The following is an 11,667-nucleotide window of genomic DNA, read 5'->3' on the forward strand; positions in this document are numbered from 1 at the left end:
TGACCTGATCTGCTTCCCCTTGCATCAGCATTTTTAGAAAACCTATGTTTTTCAACTAAACGCCTGGACAAGAAGTCATTACTCTTTCATGCAAGAATGATCTATCAAGCCAAGATCCAACCATTCTCCAAAGTGGGGTGAAGATTTTCCCTGGAAAATTAGCTTCAACAAAGGATCGTTGTTAGAGTAAGTTTTTTTTTTTTTGAGAGAGCGAACGTGTTAAGAGTAAGAATTGCACCAGCATAAATATACATGGAACTTAATTAAATTACTGAAAAATGAAATCACTTTCATAGGTAAAGAGAAGAGTAAATTAACAAAAGCCACCAACTGTTTAGGTATTTTCAATGGGCTCCCCACCATCTTGGTTATTACATTTAACCCGGATTCTTTTCTTAACGCTACCAACCTAATTCTTTTGGATCTTTGTTGGTATGACAACTCATTTTTTTGTATATGTGCTTTTGTCAACCAAATAGATGTTTAGGCTTTTAATCATTTTACATTAAATTAATTGGTCAACTGAGTTTTTTCTTTTAGAACCAAACATGTCTTTATAGGGATGTGAAGGGTTCGGATTTGGATCAGACACCATATTGGACTAATCAGATGTTGGCTAAACGAATTCCAACTCGAATGGTGAAAAGCTCATACTAAATCTGCTTATGTACACATCAAATTCGAATATTTTCCAGTGTCAGTATAAAAAAATCATGACCATACCAAATTCAACTATACGGAGTTGAATTCGTTCGGATACTGGATAAAATCCAATTCGTTGACATCCCTATGTCTTTGAAACAAAGCCGAAAGAATGTAATAATAACTTAAGAACCAAACTCGTTGTCGTGAATATCAGATAAATTGGTGGTCCTTTTGTGATTCACACTAAAGTATATACAGTACATTAAAAGTTTGGCCCAAAGGGTGACAGAAAAGGCAAAAAAAATCTCTGCAGACCTTTCCGCATTTGCAGCTTCAAACAGACCCCCAACGTCACCAAAGGTTACGTTACGAAAGGCCATTCATTTCTCACCCCACTATCTTTCTTTGGTTTATATAAAACCGACCCTGCCCTTCCCTTCTCTTAGGCAACCCCACAACCCTCTCTCTCTCTCTCTCTCTCTCTCATATGGGGACGTCCGTAGAGAACCCACGGCTCGGATCCTTGGAGAACGGTCTGACTACCGGCAGAGCGTTCAAACACAACCAACCACAAACCAACGGCCGGACGGACTCGCCCGTCAGCGGTCTGAACTACCCGGCCATGCCCACTTGGTCCGCCTCCCACCGCCCACCCAAGAAGGCGGAGCCCGACCCCGACTCGGAAACCGACGAAGACGACGAGGAGGAGGGCGACCGAGGCCACTGGCCGGCACCCACCGACGTCGAGCCGTTGATCCTGGACCCACGGGACGAGGGCACGTTGGACCACTGGATCCCGCGAAATCCCGCCCTGGTGCGGCTCACCGGAAAGCACCCGCTCAACTGTGAGCCGCCGCTGGCTCGGCTCATGCACCACGGCTTCATCACGCCCGCGCCGCTCCACTACGTCCGCAACCACGGCGCGGTCCCCAGGGCGTGCTGGGAGGACTGGACCGTCGAGGTGTACGGGCTCGTCCGCCGAACCGCGACGCTCACCATGGACCAGCTGGTTAACGAGTTCCCGGCGAACGAGCTCCCCGTGACGCTAGTCTGCGCCGGGAACCGGCGAAAGGAGCAGAACATGGTGAAGCAGACCATCGGGTTCAATTGGGGCGCTGGCGGCGTCTCGACGAGCGTCTGGCGCGGCGCGCGGCTCTGCGACGTCCTGAGGAGGTGCGGGATCCTGAGCGCGCGCAAGGGGGCGCTGAACGTGTGCTTCGAGGGCGCAGAGGACCTGCCCGGCGGGGGTGGGTCCAAGTACGGGACCAGCATCAGGAGGGAGGTCGCCATGGACCCATCCATGGACATCATGCTGGCCTACATGCAGAACGGTGAGAAGCTCTCGCCGGACCACGGGTTTCCGGTAAGGATGATTATCCCGGGGTTCATCGGCGGCAGGATGGTGAAGTGGCTCCGGCGCATCGTTGTCACCACCGTCCAGTCCGATAACTACTACCACTACAAGGACAACCTTGTTCTCCCTTCCCACGTTGATGCCGAGCTCGCAAATGCAGAAGGTAGTCCTCGGTCCTCACCTCATCTCGCACACAGCGATTTTTCTGTGCTTTGGCCCTAGTGTAGCTGGATCTGCTCTCTCTTGATTTGGTTATCTTTGTGCTGAAAATTTGTTTTTATCCATTTTTTTTTCTTTAGGGTGGTGGTATAAGCCGGAGTACATCATAAACGAGCTGAACATCAACTCGGTGATCACGACGCCGTGCCATGAGGAGATACTACCCATCAATTGTTGGACAACGCAGAGGCCGTTTACCTTGAGAGGATACGCGTATTCCGGTGAGGGGAACCCCCTTCTCTTTCTCTGTTTGGTAGTAAACCGACCCATAAATACTTTCTTTTCGTCGCGATTCTTTTAAGAATATTAATAGTGTGGCAGCACGGGCTGGCACGTGGTCCGCTTCTGACTGGGACGTCGCGTGGACCTTCGTACTTTCCCGTTAAGGATATCGTTGGGATCTCTTTCTCTCTCTCTATATGCAAATATACAATATAAAGTGAAGCTTAGCTGCTCAGTCGTTAGGTGTTCAAACGACGTGGAGTGATGGACGCTCGGCGTTTTTTTGTGTACAATATATATATATATTAACTTTGAGTTTACCAAACCTTTTAGTAAAATCCACTTATTTTGTAACATTTTTATTGATTTTCTTGTAGATTAAGCCCTATGGTTATGATTTTTATGGTTTGTTTTAGTCAATAACATATTTTAGAATGTTTGGTTTCGCTATATAATCTTTTAACAACTTCAAAATTCTCTCTCAGTATATATACTGTGGTCACTAGAATATGAGAACTAGAAATATGGGCATTTTCAACACTTTTTTTTGCAAAATCCAACCATGTGGATGCGCTTGGCATGAGGAATTTGTTAAGAATCTACAATTGAATAATATATTTTTGATGAAAAAATGTGATTTTTGAATGCTTGAATATTTATAAAGATTATAAGTCATTGATTTTAAAAGCCTTAAATAAAAAATCCTTTTATGAATCAAAATAGGATGATTCAAAAGTGGGTTCTTATAAAACAAAGCATGTAGATTACATCCATACTATTAGAATTAAGAGAAAAGAACAAAAAATTTATGAAAATAGTGATTGACACATTACTTCTCCTATTCTAGTGATTATATATATAGGGAGATGAAAACCTACTAACATGCCAACGAATTTTTAGTGTTTTTTTTTTTAAATTCTGACAATAGAAATATGATTTATATGCTAGTGTTTTTTTATAAAAATCAGTTCTTGGAGCACTTGATTCCGATGCATGAATAAATTTTTATAAGGTTTAAAAGATGTTTGGTAGGAGTTGTTAATACAATTCACCATGTGTTGGGATGCAATTTAAAACCCAATGGTACGCATAATTAGTGGGGTTCTATCTAACCCCAGCTTGCCTATAAAATAAAAAAAGGTTTAAAAAATCAATGACTTATAATTTTCATAAAATTTTTAAGCTGAAAATACCATTTTTTAAATCTAAAACACATGATCTAAGTGTGTTGATTTTAGTAAATCAATCACCTGAACACATTTATGGGATTAGAATTGCATTTTTAAAAAAAAATCTAAATTCTAAAAGTCTAAAAACATATTTTATTTAGCACCGTTTTGATTTAGCGGGTTCCCATCTCTCTCTCTCTCTTTATATATATATATATATATATATATATATATATATATATATATATATATATATGAGCCATTTTTTTGGCTGAAATTGATTGAAAGAGACATTTGATTCTCCTCTACATAAAAAAAACGTGAGTTTATCTTGACATTCCAATCTTTGGATTACCTAACTTAATTAGTAATTACTTTAACTAAAATTGGTACCTTATGTAGCTATGATGCGCTCGTTTTACCGTACATGCCAATGGTGCTTAGGGGTGGCAAAACCCGCCAACCCGACCCGCCAACCTGCCTCTTAGGCGGGTTCGGGTTGGGCTTAAGCCAACCCGTTTAATAAACGGGTCGACCCGCGTAACCCGTTTATTAAACAGGTCGGGTTCGGGTTGGGGGTATGCCAACCCGCCAACCCGGCTGACCCGTTTAATAAACGGGTTAGGCGGGTGGGTCAACCCGCCAACCCGACCCGCCAACCCGTTGACCCGTCAACCTGACCCGCGAACCTGAGAACCCGTTTACCCGACCCAACCCATTTATTAAAGGGGTTGGCGGGTTGTGTCGGGTTACCCGTTTATTAAACGGGTCGGGTTTGTGTTTGCCACAGCCGACCCATTGAATAAACGGGTCGGATTCGGGTTGAGGTATGCTGACCCGCCAACCCATCGGGTCAACCCGCCAACCCGACACGATTGCCACCCCTAATGGTGCTCATAAACTCGAATATTAAAAACGCTGATGGCTAGAATCTGCAACACCATGGTATTCTTTCATAGGCCTTAATTAGCTTGGTTAACTAGGGGTTGCCGATCAGGAGCTGCCCACAAGGTCTCGGCTCACCTGCCAGTACTACCTTGACGTCCGAGAACACTTGTATTTGTATGACAGAGAAACCACCTTTCAGGTTCGAGACTTAATGGCGCTGGTTTAGCCTGCCATACTTACAATCGCCTCCCCAAATAGTCACATTGATTTAGCTTGCAAGGGAGAGTGACACGTGGGATTTGAACCTTGGACTACCGGTCTGCCACCGGTTCTAAGGCCTCAATGTTTGATATTTTAGATGGGTCCAACCCTGAATGACCCAATTTAACACAAGGCACTAACGAAGGGTAAGGAGTTAGTGGAGAGGGGGTTACATGAAGGTGAAAAATTCACATTTAATATAAATTGAGGCAATACAACAGGTGTCCTCTTTCTCTCATTTGGGCTCAAGGTCATGCGACTTGACGGCCTGAGATTATCTGGGTGTCGATAGGCTCAGAAAAATGCCATGCACCTGCCCCAACTCTCCTTTCATCCTTGGTGTCTATTAGTATACATTCTGGCTTTTAACATCCCCATTTTGGTTTTTAGAACAACAACAATGGGTTATGGGCAGTGGCGTAGCTAGGATTCATATGTGTGTGTAAGGGGGGGGGGGGGATTTTTGGTGTGATAGTCGGGGGGTTCGGAGGCAGCACCCCCAAATTTTTTTTTGAGATAAAATAAAAAATGGCTACAATTATTAATAAAAATCTATTTTATATGGACAAATCAAACTATTTGCTGCCGTCAGGGCTGGGCTAGGACTGGACTGGGCTAAAAAAATGGATAAAAAACTATTTCATATGGAATCTGGGCTGGGCTAGGCTTTTAAAATACTGTTTCGGGAGGCAGGACTGGGCTCCGCCTCTGGTTATGGGTCCATACTTCGCATTCGATGCACATGTGGGTGCACCAGCGTTCTTGCAGCATGTCTTGGAATCTCGTTTCTTCGTGCTGTTTTTCTGTAGTGCCTGTTGGCTGTCCCTGACACCATTCGCAGCGGCCTGCCTGTTACCTCGCCGATGACATCCAAGAACGGTCGTCGGTGATGACTGTGGCCAAGGGGATCACAGGGACGGGGCAAAACCCTTTTGTTTGACAACCCTCCACCACCAACTTCTGGGTGGTTGGTACCGATCGCCGAGAGGAGGCTGTCCCTGACAGAAGTTGATCATCGTCAGTAGTGGGACACCATCGCTGGCTGCATTTGGGACCCGTAGCCAGAGGCAGCCGGCAGTAGCAGACGTCAGTGGCCGGAATAGCCAGCGGTACCGTCAGTGGTGATGGTGGGGGTTGTAAGAAGATGAACCAGGGATGGGGCATCGTGGTTTGAGAAACTAAACACGACAGAGGCATTTGATTTTTGAGTAAAACAGAAGGACGCCACCAAAGATTTTTTTTTTATGTTTTTGACAGGCTTCCGACGACTGCAATCGCCGACAAACAGCAGTGGCACACGATGACTGGCCGTCACCATCGACTGCTTTGGCCTGCCATCGGTGGCGATGACAGCCGACGGCAGATGCATAATAAAAACAAAAGAAAAAAAAAGAGTTTCCCCTTACCTTTGTCGACGCCGGCTTGGGGGGGGGGGGGGGGGGAGGGGAGGGCGGTGTGATCGTCGCCGGCGGAATCACCAGTGCCAATGGCCATCAACAGAAACAGGGGGGGGGGGGGGGGGGGGGTGCGGTGCGTTTTAAGGTGGAGTCAGAGTGGCTTTTGTTCTTTTTTTTTTAGTGTTTTGGTCGGTGTGGATCAGGTATCCTGACCTCGTGACTTGCCTGATCTGAACCCGGTCTAAGTGGATTGGGTATCCCGACCCAGATCCATTAAGGGACCGATCGGGTTGGGTCTAGAACTGAACCCAAACCCATTTAGGGTTTCAAGTCTGGGTCTAACCGATCCAGAATCGACCCGAGATCCGGATCTGACCCAGATCCTTTATGAATCAAGTCTGGGCCTGATTTGGTCAATAATCTTGATCCGACCAAACATTATGGATCGAGTTTGGGTTTGGACTTGACCGTGGATGCCCTGTTTGGATCGGGTTTGGATCTGGACATGTTATGGATTCAGATCTGACTTGGATCTTATTTGGACTGGGTCTGGATTATGGGATCCAACTCGAGACCCGATCATAAACGAGTCTGGATTCAGACTAGATTGGGATCCATTGTTATTGACTCTAGATTGAATAATATTAGATCCGAAATAAGGTCCATGTACTATTTAAACCTTTAAAGAACTGAATTAGTTTTGTGACTGATACAAAGTGTTTTAGGACCAATTTAGCGCCCTTTTTGATCGATTCCTATCACTTTTTCATCGGTTCCCGAATATAGATACCCTATTTTCATGAATCACTTAAGGAACATGGATTTTCTCATTCGATGTTAGGGGTTTATAGGCTTTTGTATATGTTTTAGACTGGTTTGATTGTTTTGGGATTGTTCACCCTCTTATTTGACCGATTTGGGGCCATTTCTGACCAGTTTAGAGCATTTTTAGATCGGTTTCAGCATGAGGATCTCGGGTTTTACCTACAAGAGCATGTTTTTGTTATTTTTTTAATGTTTTATGTGTTTATTATTATACAGACATGACTTTTGCATGTCTAATACATGTATTTTATGCTATTTAAGTTATGCATGATGTTTTAAGCATGAATTATGACTAAATTCATGATATATTTTCATTAAAATTTATTTATCATATAAGTTGAAGAATGAATTTATATTTTTTGATGATATAATACATATTTCGTCATGAATATACATGCATTATCATGTATGCATGGGCATGCTTCATAATACAAATATGTTGGCGATAAAAAATCTTGATTAACCGACTTATGTAATTACCAAAGTGAGGATTCTTTGGACAATGTTAAGATTTAATGTTATGATTGTGTGTAACTTTATGAAATAATGATTCTACCCAAAGGTAGGTCATTGTGTTTCAATTTCATATAGGGTGTAATAGTAGATGTGTATACCAACTCATAAAGCATGTTTGTATCCAAAGATAAAATGCTGAATTGCATCTTGTTACATTATCTACTAGTTTAATCAATTGAAGTCAATTCCCTGTGAATTAAGGAGACGAAACAACTATGAGTATTATCATTTTCACCAAAGTGAAACGATAATGGTCAAATTATGCTTGTCTTAGAAAATGTGAGTGATAAAGAGTCTCACATATACCTTTTCAATATGAATCTCATATAGATTAATTAATCTCTCACTTATACAGAGAATAGAACAACCATTCTGAAGGCTGTTTATGAGAAGTGAGAACACTTAAAAAAATGATGTCTGTGAGAAGTGAGAGTGCTCAAATAATGTTAGCCTATTGCTTTTGCAATTGCGAGTGGCTAAGAATATTCGAGGTGTTATCTTTCACTGCAGGACAGTGAAAAAATTTCTAAAAGTTATTGGGGCATAAATTATTGATTTATATGAGACTTTATCTCAGGCCATTTAGATAAGAAACTTCACTATGGGCCTTCGGACAGTGGACTCTATTGAGAGACCACTAAAGATATTTTGTGATAATGAAGTTGTGTCATTCTCGAATAACAACATGATTTCAACATCGTGTCGACACATTGAGTTAAAGTACTTTATTGTTAAAAAGTGAACTGAGAATCATCTAGTGTGTATTGATACAATTGGTACAAAAAAATGATTGTGGATCTTCTTACTACCGTGCTAGTACCAGAATTATATTTCCAACATGTAAAGAAAATGGGTCTGTTTAATTTTTTCTAATGTATGACAATACATTATGGTTATATGTTATCACATTTGTAAAGCTAAATTGATTGTCTATGACTTTGTGTATTGTTGATTCTGCATAAAGAAGAATCTCTCATTTGGGTAGAAAAAATAAAAAAATAACAATATTAAATGACTAATAGAATGAGTTAAATATTTACCTATTTATAAAGACAATCTTAACATGCTAAAGCACTGAAAATGAATTACAGTGTAGTACATGAAAATATGACATTTCATAAAAAGGTGTTCATCTCTATAACTCATATGGTTAATTCTTATAATACCTGATAACATATGAACCCACATGAAAATTGGATCAAGATAACAGTAAAGAACCTCAATTTTGTACCTTTATGTGTCAATAGGTCAAGTGGGGAGAATGCTGGACATTTCAGATCGAGTCCAACCTTGAGTGATCCGGTTTTACACAAGGTGCTAATGAAGGCATTAGTGGGGAGAGGGTTATATGAATGTGAAGAGTTCACATGCATGAATGTCATGTATGTAACCCCCCACTCTTCTCCCACTATAAATTGAGACATGGTTGCTTGATGAGTGCAACCAAGGTGTCCTCTGGGTTCGGGGTCCTGCTCACCATTGACTTGATGAACTTGGCTCATCATGGGCGTCAATAGATTAAGGAGAACACCGTGCACCTGCGCCAACACTCCTTTCATCCATGGCGTATGCCAGTATGTGTTCTAGCTTTTAACATCCCGATTCTGATTTTTAGAATGCCAACATTCAAAAGTTTTACCAATCAGGGGCCTACCAATGTGTGGTGGATGATGACAGGGTTTTGGAAAGAGTATGTTTATTGTAGGGTATTATTCATTTTAATGACTTTTCCAAACAGTGTTTATCGTGGGGTTATTCATGTGGATGAAATTTTGAGCAGGGGGAGGTAAAAAGGTGACCAGGGTGGAGGTGACCTTGGATGATGGTGATACTTACCTCTTGTGCACACTTGATCACCCAGAGAAGCCTACCAAGTATGGCAGGTACTGGTGCTGGTGCTTCTGGTCTCTCGAGGTCGATGTCCTCAACCTGCTGGGGGCCAAGGAGATAGCGGTTAGGGCGTGGGACCAAACCCTAAACACCCAGCCAGAGAAGCTCATATGGAATGTCATGGTGAGAAACCAAACTTGTGCTACACATTGTTCACAAAGTAGGCTCACAAATCAATGACTTGTTCTAGGCCTGCTCAGTGCTTGCAAAAGTGAACACTTTGGTTAATCGTAGAGGAGCAATTTATACATGTTAGTGCGGGGCAGGTTATATGTTCCCCCCAGGAACACGCACTGTAGCTACAGTGCGTGTTCCGGGGGTGCACACGCAACAACCTCTCATGTTAGTGTGTTGCAGGGTATGATGAACAATTGCTGGTTCAGAGTGAAAATCAAGGTGTGCAAGCCACACAAGGGCGAGGTAGGCCTGATGTTCGAGCACCCGACCCTGCCCGGCAACCAATCCGGGGGATGGATGGCTCGCCAGAAGCACCTTGAGATGTCTGAAGCAGTGCAGACCATGAAGAAGAGCATCTCCTCCCCCTTCACGAACACTGCTGCCAAGAACCTCTCCATGACCGAGGTCAAGAAGCATTGCACCGCGGACTCGGCCTGGATTGTTGTCGACGGCGATGTTTACGACTGCACCGCATTCCTCAAAGACCATCCTGGAGGCTCTGATAGCATCCTTATAAACGCCGGCACCGATTGCACTGACGAGTTCGATGCGATCCACTCCAACAAGGCGAAGAAGATGCTTGATGACTACCGGATCGGTGAGCTTGTCGACACCGGCTACAGCTCGTCGTCCTCGGCCGATAATTCGCCCAACAATTCGGTTCACGGATCGTCCAAACTCTTTCAATTGGCCACCATCAACGAGTCCGCTGTGCTGTCTCGGCCGGTGGCACTTGAGCCACGGGAGAAGACACCGTGCCGGCTTGTCGCCAAGACAGCAATATCGCACGATGTCCGAGTCTTCCGATTCGACCTCCCATCCAAAGATCACGTCCTAGGCCTCCCTGTAGGGAAGCACATATTGCTATGTGCAACCATTAACAATAAGCTGTGCGTCCGAGCCTACACGCCCATAAGCCCAGTGGACCAAGTGGGTTACTTCGACCTACTCATAAAGGTCTACTACAAAGGTGTCAATCCAAAGTTCCCCAACGGTGGGCTCATGTCTCAGTATCTCGATTCTCTACCGATTGGCTCGACACTAGACATCAAAGGCCCGCTCGGCCACATCGAGTACACCGGCCGTGGTAGCTTCAAGTTGGCTGGCAAGAGTCGGTTTGCCAAGAGGCTCGCCATGATCGCGGGCGGCACCGGGATCACACCCATATACCAAGTGATCCAGGCCATCCTCAGGGACCCATCGGACCAGACCCAGATGCACCTTGTCTACGCGAACCGCACCGAGGATGACATCCTTCTGTGTGACGAGCTCGACGGGTGGGCTCGGAAGCACTCCAACCTTAAGGTGTGGTACGTGGTGAGCGAGCCCAAGAGAGAAGGGTGGGAGTACAGCGTGGGGTACGTCACGGAGAGCGTGCTGAGTGGGAACATACCGGACGGCTCACCCGAGACCTTGGCCCTTGTCTGTGGCCCGCCCCCTATGATGGAGTTTGCGGTCTTGCCCAACCTAGAGAAGATGGGCTACAATGTGGACTCATGCCTCAAGTTCTGATCATGCATTATTTTTTTGGGGGCCCTCTAGATTGTAAATATGAATTGTAAATTAAATAAGCCAGATTGTTAGAGAGATAGATGATCAGCATTAAATTTTTTGGGGGGCACTAAATTGTAAATACGACTTGCAAATTAAATAAGCCAGATTGTTAGAGGGAGAGGGAGGTGTTGACTTCATTTGTTTGGAGGCTTGGAGCTCTTATTGCTAGAGACGAATGAGGTGTAGGGCTGTAGGTAGGTGATGTCTAAGTTTTAAGAGAGATGATCTCCAAATAAGCCCTTTTTTCTTTATCTTAAAATCTTGTCAACCAAACTCAAGAACTTTGAAGTTCATGAATTGGTGAACTTGGTCATCCTCATTGTTAAATACTAGTACTTAAAGATAGAAGAGGGGCGTTGGTATGCCAAAATAATGTGTTTTAGAGACTTTTAAAAATTTACATACAGTTTTTTTTTGTATTGTAATGTCATTTTTAAAATCCCATGAAATTGTGTAATAATGCCCCTGTTATGCACGAGAGAGAGAGAGATAAATCATACCAAATTTATTAAAATTGTAAACTATATTAAGATCTATTAAAGTTAAATAT

The 11,667-nt window shown here is 43.6% G+C and overlaps 1 protein-coding gene across 1 annotated transcript; it reads left to right on the forward strand.

Moving 5' to 3' along the window:
• The first annotated feature begins 1,079 nt into the window (after positions 1–1,079).
• LOC149846716 (nitrate reductase [NADH] 2-like) lies at positions 1,080–11,376 on the forward strand. The gene is made up of 4 exons (XM_089996520.1): positions 1,080–2,162; positions 2,299–2,439; positions 9,277–9,509; positions 9,744–11,376. The coding sequence occupies exons 1-4, from the start codon at positions 1,133–1,135 to the stop codon at positions 11,073–11,075; spliced, it is 2,736 nt and encodes a 911-aa protein (XP_089852646.1). The 5' UTR covers positions 1,080–1,132; the 3' UTR covers positions 11,076–11,376.
• Positions 11,377–11,667: the final 291 nt, after the last annotated feature.

The sequence above is a fragment of the Nuphar pumila genome, chromosome 2, assembly GCF_984573655.1.
Source record: "Nuphar pumila chromosome 2, dmNupPumi1.hap1.1, whole genome shotgun sequence".
In the NCBI taxonomy this organism is placed as follows: Eukaryota; Viridiplantae; Streptophyta; class Magnoliopsida; order Nymphaeales; family Nymphaeaceae; genus Nuphar; species Nuphar pumila.

Excerpts from the sequence above, each read along its gene's own strand:
- LOC149846716 (XM_089996520.1), top strand. The coding sequence starts at position 1,133 with ATGGGGACGTCCGTAGAGAACCCACGGCTCGGATCCTTGGAGAACGGT. Across the intron at positions 2,163-2,298 it reads CGAGCTCGCAAATGCAGAAG|GGTGGTGGTATAAGCCGGAG; the intron begins GTAGTCCTCGGT and ends TTTTTTCTTTAG. Across the intron at positions 2,440-9,276 it reads GAGAGGATACGCGTATTCCG|GGGGAGGTAAAAAGGTGACC; the intron begins GTGAGGGGAACC and ends AATTTTGAGCAG.